The 20361-nt window shown below is 51.4% G+C and overlaps 6 protein-coding genes across 6 annotated transcripts; 2 read left to right on the top strand and 4 right to left on the bottom strand.

Annotated features, from left to right (window-relative positions):
* Positions 1–166: 166 nt before the first annotated feature.
* STEHIDRAFT_64195 (adenylylsulfate kinase) lies at positions 167–1066 on the top strand (the record flags this gene model as incomplete). Its single annotated transcript, XM_007307760.1, has 5 exons — positions 167–194; positions 254–339; positions 407–556; positions 644–848; positions 936–1066. 5 exons carry the CDS (start codon positions 167–169, stop codon positions 1064–1066), a joined length of 600 nt encoding a protein of 199 aa, XP_007307822.1.
* Positions 1067–3208: 2142 nt separating this feature from the next.
* Positions 3209–4326, bottom strand: STEHIDRAFT_63946 (Pkinase-domain-containing protein; the record flags this gene model as incomplete). The annotated part of the gene is made up of 3 exons (XM_007307733.1): positions 3209–3376; positions 3430–3954; positions 4081–4326. 3 exons carry the CDS (start codon positions 4324–4326, stop codon positions 3209–3211), a joined length of 939 nt encoding a protein of 312 aa, XP_007307795.1.
* A 96-nt stretch (positions 4327–4422) lies between these two features.
* STEHIDRAFT_64114 (UDP-3-O-glucosamine N-acyltransferase) lies at positions 4423–6390 on the top strand (the record flags this gene model as incomplete). Its single annotated transcript, XM_007307751.1, has 8 exons — positions 4423–4499; positions 4553–4671; positions 4726–5197; positions 5249–5424; positions 5480–5772; positions 5841–6061; positions 6119–6222; positions 6290–6390. The coding sequence occupies 8 exons, from the start codon at positions 4423–4425 to the stop codon at positions 6388–6390; spliced, it is 1563 nt and encodes a 520-aa protein (XP_007307813.1).
* A 150-nt stretch (positions 6391–6540) lies between these two features.
* On the bottom strand, positions 6541–9451 carry STEHIDRAFT_64317 (eukaryotic translation initiation factor 3 subunit 8; the record flags this gene model as incomplete). The annotated part of the gene is made up of 7 exons (XM_007307775.1): positions 6541–6617; positions 6688–7088; positions 7142–7926; positions 7983–8495; positions 8549–8758; positions 8813–9048; positions 9112–9451. 7 exons carry the CDS (start codon positions 9449–9451, stop codon positions 6541–6543), a joined length of 2562 nt encoding a protein of 853 aa, XP_007307837.1.
* Positions 9452–9737: 286 nt separating this feature from the next.
* On the bottom strand, positions 9738–10865 carry STEHIDRAFT_102693 (uncharacterized protein; the record flags this gene model as incomplete). The annotated part of the gene is made up of 4 exons (XM_007308208.1): positions 9738–9932; positions 9995–10118; positions 10178–10438; positions 10502–10865. 4 exons carry the CDS (start codon positions 10863–10865, stop codon positions 9881–9883), a joined length of 801 nt encoding a protein of 266 aa, XP_007308270.1. The 3' UTR covers positions 9738–9880.
* Positions 10866–11032: 167 nt separating this feature from the next.
* STEHIDRAFT_171206 (uncharacterized protein) lies at positions 11033–15525 on the bottom strand. Its single transcript, XM_007308207.1, has 12 exons — positions 14878–15525; positions 14776–14820; positions 13163–14594; positions 12641–13114; positions 12366–12581; positions 12087–12313; positions 11920–12028; positions 11736–11870; positions 11606–11674; positions 11502–11546; positions 11434–11445; positions 11033–11384 (listed from the first exon to the last, which is right to left on the bottom strand). The coding sequence occupies exons 1-12, from the start codon at positions 15405–15407 to the stop codon at positions 11097–11099; spliced, it is 3582 nt and encodes a 1193-aa protein (XP_007308269.1). The 5' UTR covers positions 15408–15525; the 3' UTR covers positions 11033–11096.
* Between the last annotated feature and the right edge of the window lie 4836 nt (positions 15526–20361).

Below are 20361 nucleotides of genomic sequence, written 5' to 3'. Positions count from 1 at the left end.
CACTCTCCCCGCATCTCATAAGCAGCATGCTCGCGCAAAAAAACTATGTCTGCGATCATCGACGTTCCCCTCTTTCGTTACACATTCAAGCTTCAGCTTTGAGTCCTAGTCTTGTCTACCGAGTCCTATAGATCTTGGGGCCTGATCGTAAACACCGAATTCTCTGATGTCGACAAACATAACTTTCCACGCAGGTTCGCTTTACTGTTCTGTGCAGCGACGCTGTGCCGCTCACCTGGTTATCCTCAAATAGGCTCAGTAGACAACACCGAGCGTGTTGAGCTTCTTTCTCAGAAGGGGGTCACCGTCTGGCTCACTGGCCTCAGTGCTAGCGGCAAGGTCGGATCCGTTCACCTGTCGATCCAGTCAACACTACTGTATGCTGATGTGCAAGCTATGATAGTAGTCCACTATCGCATGCGCCCTCGAGCAGCACCTGCTGCATATGCACAAATTTACATATCGGCTGGATGGCGATAATGTTCGCTTTGGACTGAACAAGGACTTGGGCTTTGACGAGAAGTCAAGGAACGAGAATATTCGGAGGATCGGCGAGGTGAGTGTCTTTCCTGAGTTTCACGAAAAGAGTTTCTTTCCTCACACAAGGATTCCGATTCTCCGTCTCTTCCCTCGCCTCGTCTAGGTCTCAAAACTCTTCACGGACTCATCCTGTATCACCCTCACCGCGTTCATCTCACCGTACAAGGCAGACCGCGCTATCGCTAGGGAAATCCACGAAAAGGCCGGATTGGGCTTCGTCGAGGTTTTTGTCGATGCGCCTATCGAGGTTGTGGAGCAGCGGGATCCGAAGGGTCTGTACAAGAAGGCGCGTGCAGGCGAAATCAAAGGTACGCACATTCGCTGAGGCCGTAGATTCCGCATCGTAGATATCTCGCCGTCTTGACCGTCGCCTCGTCTTTCTTTTCGCCCTCTAGAGTTCACCGGTGTCTCTGCCCCTTACGAAGCTCCGGAGAGCCCTGAAATTCACATCAGGACGGACAAGAGCGATGTCACCGAGTCTGTGCGGATAATCACTGAATACCTTACCCAGAACAAGTACATATAACAGAGGCGTCTTGAAGTTCGTGTGTGGATTGTATAGATCGATGTATGTATGTAAATCTCCCCCGCGGTCCCAAAAAACTTGTACAGCAATAGGTCAAAGTACAGTGTCACATCCAAGGTGTCCATTCAAGAATTACACATCGTCGAAAAGAAGAGTGAACATTACACAAGTTGCCGGCAGCGTTCAGGCATTCGCTGTCTGCGTCAATGCAGAAACCTCCTCGCCGGACTGATCCTCAAATTCCTGAAGGAGGTATGCGCTCGTGACCGTATCCTCAGACTCTTCTTCGATTCGATCCTGCGCTGTCGAATTCTCCAACAGACGTGTCAGCCCTGTTTCAGCGACAGAGAGCCACTGGGCGAGGTCGTCAACGATTTTGGCAAGTTCCGCATGCGTTCCTTCGTGCGAAGAGATCAACGCTCTGAAATCCAAAGGCCGGATCGGAGGTCCCTGAAGTGTGTCAGGTCCCAGAGTGAAGCTAGTGTTTAAAGATGGATTGCGACTATGCGCCCGTGAATGTTTAGGAGAAGAAGCAGGAGTTTGACCATGATGGTCCGCAGGATATGGGACCTTGAAGAGCGGGCTATGTCAGGTTTTGTATGGTTGAAGAGGACTAGATTCAATCACTCACGCCGATATTTGGTGGCGATTGACCGTGCGAGTGTTCTGCCGAGGTTACAGAGTTGCTGAGATTACTCGACGTTGCGGTGAAGACCTTCATGTTGGTCGTGACGGCAGACGGGGAGGGTGGCAACAGGTCAGACATGCCTAGATGGTGCTCAGAGGACAGGGAAGGTATCTGTGGGTTGGTCATTAGTCGACGACTTTTATTGATCGATATTGCATAGCAGACCTTTAAAACATCCTTCAGTCCAGGGACTACGACGTCGCTCTTACCACTGTTAGAACTACCACTTCGCCCTCTCGCAAACGGCTTCACAGGCGGCGTCATCGGCATCTGCATGGTCTGCATAGTCTCCATGACGGCCACGGATGCCAGGCGGGTCAGGCTGGGTTTCCTCGAAGGAGGCTGAAAGCCAACGGCCAAGGGTGCTACATTGTAATCTGGGGCCCGGCTATCTGTAGACGGCGTCGCTGAACGTGCTCGAGATAAAGGTGGAGGTCCCGATGATGGTACGCTGCTTGGCTGATGACGAGAAATCGTGCTGGACGATGGCATGTCTAGAGAATGTGTAGGATGATGGCTGATGGGGCTGGGGATGTTGATGCTCGAAGTACTGAGGTGCGTTGGGGATGCTCTGTCGTGAGTACGTCTCGCAGGGGGCGAACCGAAAGATTCTGGTAATCGTTCATGGGCGGTGCTGGCGACGGGAGTCTGTGGAAACTGGAAATCACGAGCTTGAGGAAAAGTAAAGCTGTGATCGCCAGATTGAACGCTCGACACACTATTTCTCGATTCATCCCGGATCGAAGTCGTCCGTATCGGTAAGACGGTTTCACCAGCTGGGGGCGAGTCTTCGGCACTCTGGAGATGGCCTGTCGTCCCACGGTCTCTGATAGTCTGAAAGGGCAAAGACTGGACAGTTTCAGCGGACACCGACATGTCCATCTCGTCACTAACGTTGGACATTGAGGGGCGACGAAGAGGTAGATGATGCTCTGACGGACTAAAGGAAGAGTTGGACTCGTCCCAGCTATCATCAGGGGTGCCAGTGTTATGTGTGTCCATTCTCGAGCGAGCGCGAGAGTTTGCTGCCGGGAATGCAAAGGTCGCTTTGCTTAAGGACGGGCCATCGTCAGAATCGTTGTTTTGGGCCATCGCTCTCTTGATAGCACTTCGGTCTCGAGAATGTGCTATAGCGGCAGACGGCGTCGGTATTGGAGACGGCGCGTTATTTCGAGGTGTACCATGAAAGCCTGGGATGCGAAACGGATCTGGTGGTGCCGCCTCGTCGTTGTCGAATAAGACACGGAGCGAAGTGGGGAGCTTGGCAGTCGACGGTCGAACGGTGGCGAAAGGAGCCGGCTCACTCGAATCATTATTTACGAGTGCAGAAAGTGCTTCGGATACAGGCCCTCTGACAGTGTCGAATTCCCACGTATGATCGTTCCCGTACAAACTTCTGCCATGTCGGGGAAAGCCAGTCAATGGGACCCCTTTGACGAAAGTTCAGCCAAGACTTACTGTCGTGCTTCGTCGGCCTCCCATGAGAGTGGCGATTCATCATCATCTTTATTGGCCTTGCGCCATGCGTCGTAGCGTAGCATCAGGTCTTTTAAAATGGCTACCGGGGTTCGAATCGTAGACTTGATCCATTTCGTCTTTAGCAAGTCCTCAGCGGTGAGACGCTGAAATGCCCAGTCAGTTAGATGAGAGCGAAACAAGATTGGTGAAAACGTACATCTAGCGGAGATTCTGTTAAGCAGAAAGGCAAGAAATCTCGGAGATCCTTGCTCGCCTGTGCCTCTGAAAGACGGGGAGGTTTTGATCTGGGAATAAGCTGCAGAGCACGCTCCCCAGATATACCCATATGAGGTGGACCGCCTGTGATCATCTCGTATATGAAGATTCCAGTGCTCCAGATGTCAGCTTTAGTGTCGTATGAACTCGTCGAGCCTATTCCTTGCGCGACCTCAGGAGCCATCCAAAAGGGAGTTCCGACTAACGTGTTACGCTTGCTACTCGTCGTGGCGAGAAGAGCTGAGACACCAAAGTCACAGATCATGACCTTTCCAGCGGCAGTTATGAGGATGTTGGCCGCCTTGAGGTCGCGGTGAATGACTGCAGATTTATGGAGATAGTTAAGGCCAACGAGGACCTCGCGTGTTATGACGGCGGCATACTTCTCCTCGAGTGCATTGTCCGGCGAGGCCTTCATGAGGTCGAGAACACTTCCTCCGCTGGCAAAGTCCATTACTATCCATACCTGAAAATAGACAGGAGGGAAGAGCCGGGAACGAAAGGAGATTGGTACGGAGGCCACAGCGAGATGCGATGAGTGCTTCGGTTATAGCAGAGCCTCCTGAGTATATGTAGATGAACCGTGACTCACTCGAGGACCATCTAGATGGCAGCCGTAGTATTTTGTGATATTAGGGCCATCGCGCAGACGAGTGAGGAGAGCAACCTCGCGCTGAATGTCTAGGACGTCGTCGCTCTCTGTGTCGAGGTCTATGATCTTGAGCGCGACAACATTGCCGGTCGCAAGCTCGAGGCCCTTGAATACGGAGCCATATGCGCCTTGACCTACCCTCTCAAGTCTTTTGTAGAGAGTGTGAACAGAGAGAGGCTGGCTCATGAGGCAAGACAAGTGGCCGAGACAGAGTTTTGCGCGTCGGACGTAAGAGGAAGATTATTGTGAAGGAACGGACGCCACAACTCTTCCACGACCACAATGGACTTCAGCGACGACGGCTCGACGCTCATCTCCAGGGAGTTCCTCGCCGTTGTGCTCGCAGGAGTAGGCAACGAGTACGCCGTCCCCGTTCAGCATCATCGTCCTCACCGTCTCATGCACACCGTAGGCTGCTTCCGCTCTCGAGCGAACAAGGCGAGGAGTCATGTCCGAAGGCACTCCTGCCCATCGCCAACAAACCGATGATTGACTACCCTCTCACCTGGCTCGAGCAATCAGGCATCACAGGTCCGTTCTACTTCTCTATCCACACCTCTGCTCTCCTGAACTTTGCTTTTCAAGACGTCTTGCTCCTCTGTCCGGCCAGCCACCGTGGCGCAATATCCCATCATATACACTCTGGAACGTCAGCCCCCACCTCTTATCCGTCCCTTCGCATCGACGTCCTTTCTTTCGACGACTCCGCGGACCTCACAGGCGGCACCTGTTCTGTCCTCAGGAACTTTTCATCTCGCATTCAGCGAGACTTCGTCCTGCTCCCCTGTGACTTTGTGCCGCCAGAAACCCTCCCTCTAACAGATATCCTCAATAAATTCCGTGTGGAGTCCAACCTAGACGGTTCTATTGTCACGTCTTGCTGGTTTAAATTTCATCGGCCAGACAAGGGTACAATACCAGAGGAATGGGGTGCGCCACAACCCTCGACGCCTATCGTCTGGGATCGCCACTCTGGAACTCTCCTTCATGTTGACACCCCAGACGATGCCGACCGGAACAATGACGAGTTGGAACTCAGAATGGGCCTCTTGTCGAAGTAGGATCTTCCTTTAACCTCTGGGTCTAACAAGTTCTGATATCCCCACAGATTTCCACGGACCAATCTCTCGTCGACCTACCAAGACTCTCATGTCTACGTTTGCAAACGCGCCGTATTGGATGTTCTCCAAATCAAGGACGAGTTTGATTCGTTTAGGGAAGAGTTCATTCCTTGGTTGTGCAAGTTGCAGTATCAACGCACGAAGCAGGAACGGTACGGAAGAAGTAATATGGCATCCTCCCTGCCGTCGACGATACAGTACTGACCATTTCTATTCAGTCTTCAAGTCACTATCTACAAGTGGAAGCCAGGTAATGGCCATGCGACATTCGACACTACAGTCGAGCTCGACTCGCGCGAATTACGGACATCTTCTTGGCCTGTCCCTTGAAGCCGATTCGCCATCCCAGAAAATCGCAACGCTTTCGGCACCGCCCTCTCCCAGTGAGACAGATCAAGACGACTCAAGCTCTCCAACCAGCTTTCGAATGGGCGTCGTAATTCACGAAAACCCAACAGGACAGTGTGGACGGGCTAATAACCTACCCACATTACTGGAATTGAACCGTAAAGTAAGTCCAAGGAATACACTGCTTGCAACGTTCATCAACATTATCTGATGTTCTTCAAAATGCCACAGTTTCTCGCCAAGGCGACGTACACTCTTCCTACCGATCCAGAAAATCGCGCGTTGGTCGATCCAAAATCGCAGATATCGCAAGACTCGATTATCGGGGACTCGACTCGTGTTGGGGAGCGAACCAGTGTGAAACGTACGGTTGTCGGAAAACATTGCGTCATAGGGAAGATGGTGAAGATCGTTGGATGTATCCTCCTAGACCACTGTGTTGTGGAAGACGGGTAGGGATGCATTTGTTTTCATTATATCTCTGTGCTGGAGCTCAACGCTTTCAACAGGGCGAAGTTAGATGGTTGCATACTCGGCAGGGGCACCAAGGTTGGCGCGAAGGCTGAACTCAAACAGTGCGTGACTCAAGCTGGATATGAGGTGGACGCAGGTGGTGAGTCACTTTATGCCTCTCATTCGAACGAGAAGGTCAACGTTCTGATTCTGCTCGACTCGTATAGGTTCGTTCAAGAATGAAAAACTAGAGGTGTCTGACTGGGCCGCTGCATCTGATCGGTCGAGTTCGGCGGAGACTAGCGAGGACGAGAGCGAATCGGAATGATAACATATAGGCAGACGTGAAGTGACAACATGTTGTAATAGTACATTCAAGCGATACATCGTGCGAGACTGTCTCGTACACGTCATGCACCCATATGTACTCATACGAACGACCCCAGGGATAACGGCTCAAGAAAGAAAAGACGACAATTTATCGGACTCGTTGCGTGGCAGGCATCTGATTGCCCAAGCCTTGCGCGAAGCGCGCACCGCGACCGCCACGGGCACCTATGCAGGAAAGGTTGGATGAGTAACGGGTCGGGAAATAGTTCGAGAAGGGACAACGGACCTCGGGCACCAGAGCCCCCTCTGCTGCGTTCGCCCCGCCCTCTTCGCTCCTGGGTCTGTTCGCCACGTTTCTCGCCCTTTGCTCCATCCGCCCTGTCCCCCCAGCCCGTTGTGCCGCCTAGGCGGAAGTCGAGCGTCTTCTCGTTCTGCTCCACGAGGTGTCCGACCTTTTCAGCGAGGACCTGCGCGAGCTGTTGCGTTCGCGAAAGCTCCACACGGTTGAAGATGATAACCCCAACGGCCTGGTCGAGGGACGCGGGGAGTTCCTCGCTCCATATCATCTTAGATACGATGGAGTTGACCGTCCGTAAAGGAAGAGAGAAGGTTCGAGACAAGAGCGATAGTGAGAGCGTCTTGTAGTGAGGTGCGTAGGTAAAAAGGTAGGTGCGCAGACCCTCCTCTTGGATGCGTCTATGATGAACAAGGTCAGTTAGATCTGACGCAGATGGTGGGAACAAACGCACTTGGCAAGCATGTCTTTGACGGTTTCGGTTTCGGGCATGAGGTCCCATATCTTGATGCCTTGGATGAGATCACGGCAGAGTTCCCACTGTCCATCTTGGAGGGCCTTGCTCGCCTGCATGATGTGGTCTCTCGTGCTTTCCGGAGGACCGGTGAAGACCTGTCTATCGGCGAAGTCAAGAAGACGGCGGAAAGGCTTCGAAATGGTCTTGCGCTTCAATTCCTCTGACTCGATACTGGCGAGCATCGGGATCTCCACTAACATACTCGAGACGAGGAATGCGGCCTCGAGCAACTCGGTGTTGACGTGCATATGGAAGGGAAGTTGCCTTTGCTTTTCAGCCTTCTCCTGCTCCGGAGTGAGGGTCTGGAAACGTTGTTGGTGAACACCCTGGGCCAGAAGCTCCTTGACTCGTTGGGTAGTGAAGATGTCCTGCAACGTCGCCTGGGACTCCTTGATCAGGCCACATCGGAAGGCGCAAAGACCGAGCTGCACGACACTGCGATTGTAAAGAATCTGGGTGGCGACATCGGCAGAATAGATTGTTTCTTGCAGATGAGACATGAGAAGCATGTCGCGGGCGGTGTAGAAGTCGTTCTGGAGTGCGTGATGATAGATGTGGCTGAGCATTGCCCGAGTTTTGAGAAGAGTGTTGCCGGACCGGTAAAGATGGACACAAAGAGAATGAATAAGGTTAGCAGATGTCGTCTGCGAGGCGAGCGACAGGGATGGGACAGAGTCGGAAGCGGCGGCGGCGGTCTCTAGAGCATTGAGGACAGCGTCGGGCTAGAGATGATCGTCTTGAGTGCCCACAGTGTGCCGTACATGAACAAGTGACTGACCTTGAAATATATATGCTCTAGGCGTCGCATGACCACCCGAGCTAGAGCGTCGGGCTCTGACTTCAGCTCGTACAGAGCCTGTGCCCGGCAAATCGTAACATACAAGCCTTTCTCATCCTTCAAACGGTCAACGTATTCAGTTCCGTGAGGGTCGAGGTTTTGCAGGCTCTTTGTGAACTCGTCGTCCAAGCGGTCAATGAAACTGATCATACTACCGCGTATCCGCACAATACCGCCCTCGGCGTCAGAGGGGGATCGGTCCACTGATTCGTCATAGTCTTCCGTCACCTCTTGGATAGAGTATGAAAGGTCTTGTGTGACGATGGTGATGAGCTGATCTATCTCCTTCTGGGCGGACGACCAGAGTTCGAGAGGCATGTAGGACGTTACTGACGAGTTGTAGTCGAACCGGGAAGAGACAAGACCGAGGAGAACACGTATCCGCTGGTACGGCGTTTCTGCGACTTCGAGCAGTTTTTCAAGTATGCGTAATTGATCGGCACGGTCTGTATTCTGCATGATATGAGCAACGCTATAAACACACGAGGGTCAAGGAAAAGGAATACCTTCTTTCCGCGAGCTTCTTGGATCATTTGCAGGTTTTTGAAGATGCCTTCGGCCGTGAACTGAATGCTCTTTCCGCCTTTCCCGACAGTCTCGAAATCTCCGTCTTCCTCAACATCTACAACCGCCTTGTTTTTCTTGGCCTTAGGGGCAGCCGAATCGACAGGTGGTGCGGAGGAAACAGTGTACTGGCGCTCGTACGCCTCCGGATCCTGATTGTAATCTAAGACTGAGGGCGCTGGTGTACAAGTCACAGAGCGACGCACCTCTTGGAATTGCTTCAACTCTTTCTCATACTCCTTCGCGGTCTTCTTCACTTTCTGTTTCATGGCCGTGAGTGCACGGGCATTACTAGCGTTCATCTTCTTCTTGGCTTCTTTCTCCTTCGCGAGAGCAGAGTTAAGGGATGTCTCTAAAGAGGAGAGTGTGCGGATGTAGAATGGAGGAATGGGCTCGGACATGTTCTGCTGACGCTGTACCATACGCGTCAACTTGTCGAATTCTGCCACCAAATAATTGTATCAGAGTGAGAGTGCGGTGAATACTTTCGAGGGGTTGGGCTTACCGTTCGAGATGGCCACCCAATCGTTGATCTTCAGAGCATTATCCATGACCTTTCCAGTAGCCTCCATCTCGTCTAGACGTTTGTCCCTCGCGCTTTTGACCACCCGTTTCACATCCTCATCGCTCTCCTCACCCTCACTGTCGCTGCGCAGAAATCGGGACTTCTTCTTCGTCTCCTTCTGTCCCTCCTCGTCCGACATCTCACTCTCATCCTCCGAGTCTTCGTCTTCGTCTGAGCTGGAGCCTGAGTCGGCCTTACGAAGGAAGCGAGACATGGCTGGTTTGGCAGCAGTTGCTGGCTTGGTTGCGGCGGCGGCATCATCTTCGTCGCCGCTCGTCATGAGCTCCTCCTCGGAATCAGAGTCGGAGGAGGAATCATCGGCTTGTTTGAAAAATCGAGACATGGTGAATGTAGCAGGAAGGTGACGGCCGACTAGAGAAAGGGAGTACGCCCTGTAGCGTTATGAGTCGAGCAGCGTCAGAGGGTATTGCCACAGGACTTCCTCGTCGGCTTGCGCTCGAAATTTTGGGTTTCGGCCGTCGCCGGGGCGTTGTAGTCCCGCGCGCCACTCACTGCCGGTGCCACACGCAACGGGATCACACGCAATATTTGTTCGAACTATGTTCATTGTGTTCAAACGAGAACATCACGAATCCAAATCACCGAGAATTACAGAGGTATAACTACACCACTTCTGTGTCCATGGAACTACCTAGTTTAAAAACACATCCCCTAATCACGAAAAAAGACTAATACGCTCTACACTAATTTAGGGCCTTGGCGGTTGAATCTTGCCCTCGCGAACCTGCTCAGCGATGTAACTACGTGATCAAAAAAAGCTGTGAGATTGTGTGATGAGGATCCGCAAAAGAAAAGCACTGACCCTTCGCCACCCCACAGCGTCAGGAGGCCCACTGAGATGGCGGACAATGTACGCCTGTCCCAGTGGGGTCTGTCCCAGTTCGTGTACGCGAAATACCCAACGGTGCCGATGATACCGACGTTGGCTAGCATGATGAAGGGCATATAAGTTAACAGTATTGAAAACGTATCGATGGGTACGCACCCAAACCAACAAGTCCTCCAAGAACGCCTGGCCTCAAGACCTGTTCCCGCAAGTGTCGGTAGATTACCGATCCTTCTTCTCTGGCTCTGCGCTCCTCCTCCTGTCCTTGGGCCGTGTTGCGGTAAGCCTCAGCAAGGTATCCTTCTCCACCAAGCAAAAGGAATCCTCCGATAACAGTGGAGGAGATCATCTTGATGTCACGGCGTAAGTGAGGCTGGCTGTAGTACGCATAGGCGGTGCCTGCCATAAGACCGACGTTGACTACCATAATGAAACAGGTATAAGCTGGCTATACTAGATCCATTTGATAATAAGTATACGAACCAACGCCGATGAGGCCACCCGCTACAGCGGGTCGCATAAGTTGCTCATGAATAGTTCCCCAGAGTTGGAGAGACTTGGCCTCGGCCTTCTTCTCGGCGTCATGTGCGCGTTTGCGTGCGGAAGGTTTTCCAGTGGGTGCAGGGGATTCAGATATCGGATACGGAGGGATGGAGTCCGCAACCTCGGAGGTCAATGTGGACGGATGGGTCTTGAAATCTGCGGGGGCGACATTGACTTTGGCAGAGTCGTCGACGGCTGTGGCCACAGGCTGCACGTCACTCGGTGTGGTGAGGAGAGAAGGATCAGCATGAGGTTGCTCTGAGGGCGGGGGAGCATTATGGGCGGCGACGGAGGCGTAGGACATGGCGAGGGTATTCTGGGTTTCGGGGCTGGGAGGAAGACGTTTTGCAGAGAGTTCGTCGCGACGAGCTTGGCTTTTGAACCGCGTCCGACCCTGGTCTGACGTCACTCGCGCCCTACGTCACTCTCGCGCTTGCCCCCATCGGGACCGTTAAATAGCCAGTAAAGATAGGAGCGGGGTATATCGGCTCAGGCCATAACATACAAAGACACCGTCAAAGACACAGTCAGAGACTCAAAACACATCCATAGAGTGAGCGCACTCCGTCGCCAAATGGCCACGTTCGCCACAGTCCTCACAATACAACTCCTTCTCCGATGATTGCTCGCTCATCGCAGACACCGGCCGGCTCGGCGCCGCCTCTCCTTTCAGCACGTCACATCCAAAAATGTCATGACCTTGTTGCTCGCAGATCTCGCACACGACCGCACCGCTGACCGTGTCGGACGCGTTCTTGGACGACTTGCGCTGGCTCCTGGACAACTTCTCCTTCATTCTCTCAAGCTCTTGCTCCAGTTCGTCCTGTGTATAGTCAGTAAAATACCGGCCGCTATACGAGATAAATACTGACCTCGCGATAAATCTATCATGGACGCATCGATCAACAGTCGTCACTCATGCAGTCAACCTGGTACGTACCTTAGATTCAACTAAGCTCTCTAGTTCACTCACTTCCTTATTCAGCTAAATGGACAAGTGTCAGAAGATGACACGATTTCTCTGACCAGCGGGTGACAACTCACATCATGGATCGTCCTGGCACTCTTCATTTCATTGTCGGCCTGTCGTTTCCGTAGTTGTTCCATGTCCATCTACGCAGACAAAGGGAAAGTATTAAAGTTACTACTTGCCTCTTCATACGAAACTGCATACCTCGTGCTTCGCTTTCATTTCTTTCATCGCTCGTGACAGTGACGCGGTGTCGCCGCCCGACAAAGCCTCCTGTTCAAGCTCCTGTTCTTGACGAAGCAAACTCTTCTCGACATTATCCTCGAGTGTCTTCATCTCCTGCAGAAACAGTGAATGGATCGTTTGGTAGTGAGAGGTGGAGGCCTACCTCACGAAGCTGTTCTGTTTCGGTCAATAGAAGCTTATTTTCCGATTCGAGTACTCTATTCAACTGAACAGTGGCAACATTCTCCTTCTGTAGCTCCTGTATTATATGCCTAGAGGGTGATAGTGTTCGGGTCTGGCTCGAACAGAACAGAGGTCGAGTTGACTTACTTGAGACCAGCCAATTCCTCGCGTACAGCAGCCGATTCACGCCGAGAGGAAGACGGCGACACTGGCTTCGTCTCTGGCAGATCATCCTGTGCGAGGAATTCCCGTGACGCCTTCTTACGCGCTGATTCTGCTTCTTGGGACCGAAGGTTCAGTTCTTTGCGCAACTCGATGGAAATGTTCCTTTCAGTGACAAGTTCTTGACGTAGCTCCTCATTGAGGCGTATGGTCTAGCAAGGCAGGTTGTGAGCGTGGGTTGACTGTTCGAACACAACCACTTACCTCGTCCTTATCGTAATCGACGCGCATGCTGACAGAGGAATCTCTGTCGTCAAGCATTTGAGAGATGATGGCCTTCTCTGACTTGAGTTGGTCGATTTCTCCTCTGAGTTGCCCCAATTCCTGGGTGTAGCGTGCTCGATCGGCAGTGGCTCGACGAGCCATCTCAGTAAGTTGTTCAGCCGGACTTTGGGAATTGGACGCCAGAGACTCCAAATTCTGCGTGGTTCGAGAAAGGTAAATGCCCTGAACCCACCAACATAAGTGAGACGACATACCGCGATCTCGAATCGCAAACCCTCGATTTCTGCTTGGGCATTCTCGAGAGCAACAGCACTTTCTCGTAGAGCCTCTTCCAATTCTTCAACACGACCTCGAGCTGTGCTTTCGGACTTGGCCATACGCTCCATCTCCTTTTCGTTATCAACGGCCTGCTGTCGCAAAGCGTCCTCCTTCTCCTTTGCCCGCTTCAACTTCTCTCGGAGTAATGCATCTTCCCGATCCGCATTGACGCGATTTTCTTCCAAGTTATCTTCGAGGGTGGCAACCTTGTCTTGTAGGTGCGAAACTTGGTCGCGCAGAGTTTCATTCTCGATCTGGGCAGCGGAGGAGGCTATGCGCGCGGTAGAAGAAGGAGAAGGAGGTCGGATATGGGATCGAAGTTGTTCGCGCAAGGAAACAATCATGTCCTCCTGTTCATATCGCTTGCTTTCCGCGGCACTTAACCGTTCTTCGTAGAGAGCGATGGTTTCCTGTATAAATGTTAGAGGGTAAGATGAGGCCGAAGAAAAGATGGGTACCTGTCCAGCTTGACGAAGTTCGTCTACCTGACTACTCAGGTCCTTTCGCTCTGCGTCTAACTCCGCGTAAGCTTTGTTGACCCGGGCCTCGAGTAACGCAATCTCGGCATTTTTGGTTTTCAAGATTGCATCAGTCTCACTCTCCAATCCCTCTTTTTGTTCTACAGCCTCTTTCAAATTTTGAAGGAGGGTGTCCTTGTCATCCAACCGGGATTGCATGTCCCGTATCCGAGACTCTCCATCCATTCGGGCCTTGTCCATGTCGGCGGTGGCAATCACAAGAGTACGTTCGAGGGATTCCATTTTGACGGCCTGTTCCTTAGAGGATCGTTCAGTTGTCTTCAGGGAGGCTTCTAGCGTAGAGATACGGGCGAGCGCGTCATCACGTTCCGTACGCAGTGTCTCCGTGACTTGCGTGTTGCCCGCCTGACGTGTCTCGAGATCCTCTACAACACGCCTCAAATGATTATTGTCTGAATGCACGCTCTCGAGCTCGAGCCGTAAGGCCTGGGTAGACATCGAGGTATCCGATTGTGGGGTGTGATTTGTTGGTGCGAAGGCTGGGGTAGAGGGCGGCCTGGTGGGTGGTGACGACGAAGAAGACACCTTTCCCGATGCCAACTGCGCGATCCTATCACGTAGAGATTGACCGTTCGAGATTAGATCAGACATATCCACATTGCCGTCCTCCGAGGTGCTAACATATTGTGAATCATCGAGGGAAGCAGAGATCGAGCGAGTGATAGGAAACGGAGGTGGAGGCATGGCAACAGAGCTAGGAATTCGGGGTCGTGGAGGGCCATTTGACGAAGGTCGGGGCTTAGTGGGTGTGAGGGACGGTGTGCCGGGATTATTGGCTGGGGTACGATATGTTAATCCAGCCTTGGGAGTCTTCGCGGATGATGTAGGGGTATTCGAATAAAATGTTGAGCCTGAATAAGGTGAGCTGGGGACACGTGTACGAGGAGATGGGGGAATTGTTGGCCCTGTTGCTCCGCCGGATTCGGTAGCGCGAGCCGTCAGTTGCTGAGCCGTCATTTCAGCGTAGCGAGAAGCTCTAGACCCAGGGCTAAAAGCGTAAGAATTGGCCTCTGCATTGGGGGCCTTGGGTGTGGAGGTTATGCTGGTCTTGTTGTAGCGCGAGGGAGCCGACGCCGTTGCAGATGTAGGGGCAGTCCGCGTGGAGGACGAGGATGGCGTGACCCTACCGGTTCTCATTGATGCTGTAGAAGCTCTTCCATATGGAGTGACTCGTCCTGTGGAGACTGACGGTGGTCTATGGCTCGAGGACGAAGCGATTGTTTGGCCGCCATGTAATGAGGCCACGGAAGAAGGCCGGGATCCTGAAGCGAGTGGTCCAACAGTCGGGGGAGATAATTTGGTCGTGGAAACAAAGACGCCGCACTTGGGCGCACAATCAAAGTAGCGTTTCCTGTCAAGCAGATAATTAACACGATATTGTGGAACACACGGCGAAGACACTCGACGACAACCAATAATTCAACAGACACAGTAGAATTGTCTGCAACGTAATGCACTACGATATCGACATTCTCTTGACGAACGGAGCAGATCGGGAAGTTACCTACGAATAAGAAAGATGTTGTGCTCACCCGCCGACAGACCCATCGTTCTTGCCTTTTCCTGAAAAACCCCCACTTTTATCGGAACCTGTGAGAATAAAGGAGGATGCGGCTATAGGATTATCGACTTACGATAGCTCTACACCCGCCCATTGACCGGCCTTCCCATCAATTTCACCCAAAAATCTCAACACTCCTTCGAAGCCCAGGCTCTCAATCCTCACACAGTCTCCAACGTCAAAGACCCCATCTATACGGCTCGAGCTCCGCCTTTCCGACTGTCTACTGACAGAGCGCGTGTTTGGGGTAAGTGGACGAGCTCTACGAGACAGACCAAGAGCAGAGGTAGAAGAGGCAACGGAGGATGGCCGGCCTGCTACAGACTTGCGACCAGATCGAGCGGGGTGTACGTCGGCATCAGGTTGATAAGACAGTTTCCCTAAACCGGTGGAGCCATAGGAACGGTGGAGGGCTGGATCGTTCGCTTTTATGGCATCTGCGAATGCGGTCGACATTGCCTCATCATCTTCAGTGGCCATTGACGATCTGTGGGAGGCAGCCGAGGCAGAGCGTGTTCGTCCTGGGGTAGGAATGGCGCTTGGTTTGCCGGTTGTAGGTATACCGGACGGACGAGCCTTCGCGGCGCCGAGTGTCATTGACATTGAATACTGAAGTTCAACGAAAGCTGAACCAGGTTAAACCAGGCGTCGAGTATTGATGGCAAGAGAGCCCGCTCAGGAAAGTAGCAAGAGTGCAGGGAGCCCGCAGAGCACTACACCGCCAGACCCGCTAGATCTAAAGAGTCAATGGTTGCAAGATGAACTTGAAACCGTGGGACCTCGTGGGGCCTGTCTATCAGTCGCACGTCTCCGACGAGCGGGTTGAACACTCGTGGGCCTTACGCTTATTCGCATCTACCTACGCAAACTCCTTTCAAAGTTCTATGATTACCACGCCTCATCAGTAAGATAGCACGCCTACGGTTGCCACAGAGTCCATGGACTGATTTCTCGTGTCGCGAGTTCAAGCCACACAGCCAACACTCAGTTCAACTGGCTCCATGTTGGCCATTTTCTAGTACTTTTTGGAATATGTCTCAATTTAGATGTGCTTTAAGCAGTGGTAGTCGTGTTTTTCGTCACTTTTTACTGCATTTAGCACAACTTTACGCTGCAGAAACTCGAGAAACGCTTTCAGCGGGCGAAAAAAGGACCCCGGAGCGTCGGAGGCGGCATCGGCACGAGCCGCTTCCCGTGACGTGCCCCTGTGACAAGTCCTCTTGTGGCGCCTCAATTGTGATGTGGCCCCAGGTCTGTAGGTCTATTTGTGTACTCGCCTCCAGTGAAAAGGACAAGATATATCCACAAATTCCAACACATCTTTGCTGCAGATGGTCAGTAGAATATTTGGGGAGCAGCAACCTGCGATTTACAAATGTCCCTCACCATAACTTCCGAATGAAGTCAATAGAAAAATGGGGATGTCAAATTTTTGGCGCATAAGACATCTTTATGTATAGAAGTTTACATAGCACTCAATTTATATCACTCCCGATGCTTTGTGTAGAAGACCAAGTACCGTAAATAATTCACAGACCTGGGCCACTGGGTGCCACAGCACCACGCGTGTAACACTGAGTCACAAGCGTCACAAGTCACGGCAGAGAGGGCAAAGGCTCCCCGGGTCCGATCCGAGGCACGCATACACTTTTTTCACTCACTTAGGTCCATTTTCGAGCATTTGTGAGGTCTCTGGGTGCTATACCATTGATAGACAGGCTACATGGATGCATATATGCCTGCTACAGCCTAAGACATCTCAAATTACCTCTAATAGTATGCCATATATAAATGAGAGGGAGTGGAAGCTACCCGGCACAAGCGTGGCTTGAACCCGCGATACAAGAAATCAATCCATGGACTCTGTGGCAACCGTACATGCCACTGCGGCGCCTGGAGAGCATCAGAACTCTTGGAAATACTGTACTTTTTCAACCAACTGTTCGCCCGATTAGGAAATTTCTAGGGTTGGGGTTGGCCGATGAACCTCGATTTCTAATTGGAGCTCATCGGCACCCTCAGATTTTCCCCCGCGTGACGCGTGACGAACAGTTGGTCGAAAAACTACAGTACCCTGAAATACTAGGGAAGCTCCACATGTTGTGGCACTGACCTTGCTTGAGAGACCTTTTCTGACAATGATATCTCTAACCCTGCTCAATCCTTCTCTGAGCTTTATTTGTGGTGGGGATTTTATCAGAGATACTGTAGAGTATTTGGTAGCGAAAATTACTTCCAGATGCCAGATGGTCATGCAAAAATCAGGACCGGGCCACAGAAAGTCCAGCTCACAAACTTGTATTGGAGGCTGCCTCTGTATCTGCTCAATACGTCCACAGGCTGATGATAATTGTCATCAGAGTTCTTGCTTCACTGACCGCAGCAGCATCTGGAAGCGTACATAAATAGGACTCAGCAGAAAACATTGGCTGATACATTGTGGTGTCAATAACCTTTCAGGCCTGAGCGCGATGAGCATGCAGGCATTGAATATACCTACTATCGCGGAACATGATGGGCACATACAAAAACTGTATATCTAGAGCACACAGAAACTGCTCTGTCCTGGTGGTGAAAATTAAGCGCGCGATTGTGCTGAGATTGAGTCAGGGAGCTAGTCCAGGTGTTGACAAGCTCAAAGCTAGAGTATGTAGATATATGCAGACCACTATATATACTGTAGACTTTCGACCTAAAGTTCATCAGTGGCATGGGAACTTTACCCTCCAAATCCAGCCTGTCCCCCTCCAAAGTTCGTTGAGCTCAGGGAACAGGGGACAATTACCTTTTTTAGTATGTTTTTTGTTGGGTTCTGAGAAAATATGGAAAATATTCCGTCAAATATACCCAAATGGGGATGTCACAAGGGATGGGGACAGTGGACTGTCCCCCCGAACAGGTTCAGTTCGGTGGTCCCGGTGGACCGGGGATGAACTTTAGGTCGAAAATCTACAGTACTACAAGAGGCTAGGAGCTGAGGGAGAAGGTCTATGCCAATCAGGTAGAATGTGAGAGACAGAAGCAAGGAGAGGCCGGCCAAGTCAGTTGACGAGATAGTCAGACTCTGGATCAGAGCCGGGTAGCCAATCAGAAAGGAGAAGTAGTTAACCAGAGTAACATGTGTTGAACGTGAGGGAGCCAATCAGAAGTGATATGGGAATGTAGAAGAAGTAAGGTCAGGAGAGATTGGAAGTCATAGTCAAGGAGGCGTAGGGGAAACTTGGAGTAAGTGGAACGGGATGTATTTGGAGAGATGAGAAGTGGGAAGGGTAGAGGAGATTCTGATGATAAAAAAAGGAGAGGGAAAGGAAAAGAAAAGGAAAAAGAATATGTCCATATGTATGCTCCTTACCAGGGCATGCCACAATTATATCCGTACGAGTACCTGTTCCCACGGAACAGGTACTTGTTCCTTCGGAGTCCACACCTGTATCCGGTGTGGCACCCGTGGGAATGGATACTTGTACTCGTGGATACAGGTACCCGCACAAGCACAGGTACTTACGGGTCGGCCATGGCCGCAGGTACACACAGGTACTCATGAATATACCCGCGGGTTTCTTATTGAGAAGTTGAGGTAGTAGTTGCCCGAGTGGCTGGAGGGATCCCAGGGTGAGCAAGAAATATATAATTGGAAGATTTACTATATAAAAGGACACTAATGATGCTACAAGAAGAAATAAGTAAGAAACTATTGAATAGAAAAATGAAATGAACTCACCAGCAACAGATAGAGAGAAAGCGTGGACTTGCCGTCCAAGCACTCAAAGGTCATTCACGAAAAGGTAACAAAACAAAACAGAACTACGACTGACCATACTTGACAACAACACACCACACATACGATAGTTGACTGGACACGTAGGAGGACTGCGGACACGTTACTTCTGTCTGACACAGACTATCTTGGCGTGGCTTGACTCTGGCTCGGCGGAGCAGACGAACTCTTAGGCTGATGTGGCAGACCTAGATGACGTGGCGATTCACACGGACTTGTATTAGTATAAATATCGGACCTTGGTAGTCGAGATTCTCCAACCTGTTCACTTGTATCGTACCTACAGTGTTTCAGTTGAATTCACCAGAATTCTCGATATCGTCTTGTGCGACCTCAAGACGATACCCCTCGAATATCGACTACTGAAGAGCTTTACCATCAGAACCTCGAATCCACATCAGCTCTAGCAGGACGCCTCATCTGAACGAACTCGATCCTAGACCGGACGCCGCGTCTAGACGAACCAAGCCAGAACCCCGGATCCGGAACCTCCAAAGCCCCTTGCTGATCGCCCAAGCCGACGGCGCCGAACGACTCAATCGTTCCCCGCTTCACGAAACCGACGCCGCCCTTAAGCCTAGCTTAAGCCCGGTCGTAACAGTGAGAGATGGGAATATAAAGGAGCCAGGGAGCATGAGGGTCGAACCACTGTGGATAGAGACTGGGCTCCTTACGCCCCCAATACCCATCATCGTAAACTGTAGAATTCTCGCGACACCACAGCATACACTGGAATTACAATGTGAAGCCGGAAGTCCCGTCCATCAACATTGTAATTCCAGCCCAAACTGTCCGCTGTCACCTGGCAGTGCTTCTTTGCTTCTCATGCTTACTCAGCTAGGGAAGCCGTCGGAACAGCATATTGATCTGGGCATCTCCTAATTTGGATGATTCCCCATGATTTATCATTAATAGCCTGGCCTTTTTGACTTCCCTTGCCCTAGACTTGGGTTTCCTGTTCGGCCTTGGCCTGTGCCACTGGCTCCTGCAGCCCAGCCCTTCCCTTTCTCCTCCTTTATTGTTTTACTACCCCTGACCTACATATGTATATAGTACACCTAAGTAGAGTATATATCTACTCAATGCATTCATATTGGAGTCCAAGATAGGGTTTGTATGAATTTATTTCGATTTTTGCGTATTTTGTGGCCCAAGTGTGGCTCTCCCTTTCCCCAGGTTCTGTACTTGTTTTTTCACCCAAGCCAAGTCAGATATGAGCTGTTGAGCCTCATATAGATGTATCTTATTCACACAGGCTCTGATCACACCAGGAAACCCAAAGAAATAAATGAAACATGAATATATTTCGCATTTTCCCCCTAATTACATACTACATGCTCTGGGGAATTATACAGGACAGCTACATAGGCAGACAGAGATTGTGCATGTAGAGGAACATGATAGATACAAGTTAGAGCAGAAAAGGGAGCAGGATCAAAGGTTCCTGCTGTTCTAGAGGGGTAGGAGGAGGCAGGAGGGGGTAGGAGGGGAGGGTGGCCATAGAAACAGAAAGGATGGATAAATAGGCGAAATTTTACCATGGCCAAACTCTAACATGTCCATAGATACCTCCCAGACACAAAAAACCCGAGCCAGAGGCCTAGGAAGAGCTGGGCTGGGTGTTGGGCTTGATGAGGTGGCAGGGCAGTGGGCTGATTTGGAGGAACCACTGGAGAGAAATGGATGGGGACAGGTAGAGTGGGTAGAGGGTGTATGGAGAGGTTGGTACAGAGGTTGTTTGGGGTAGGTAGAAGGGCGTGGGTGGATGAGGAGGAGGGT

The sequence above is a fragment of the Stereum hirsutum genome (genome assembly GCF_000264905.1).
Source record: "Stereum hirsutum FP-91666 SS1 unplaced genomic scaffold STEHIscaffold_14, whole genome shotgun sequence".
Lineage (NCBI taxonomy): Eukaryota > Fungi > Basidiomycota > Agaricomycetes > Russulales > Stereaceae > Stereum > Stereum hirsutum.
The sequence above is the reverse complement of the archived record's forward strand: the minus strand, read 5'-3'. Positions and strand labels throughout refer to the sequence as shown.

Coding starts and splice junctions, on each gene's coding strand:
- STEHIDRAFT_171206 (XM_007308207.1), bottom strand. CDS start 15,407: ATGTCAATGACACTCGGCGCCGCGAAGGCTCGTCCGTCCGGTATACCT. Junction 12,314..12,365: donor TCGATTACGATAAGGACGAG/GTAAGTGGTTGT, acceptor CTGCCTTGCTAG/ACCATACGCCTCAATGAGGA. Junction 11,547..11,605: donor GTGCCAGGACGATCCATGAT/GTGAGTTGTCAC, acceptor TTGTCCATTTAG/CTGAATAAGGAAGTGAGTGA.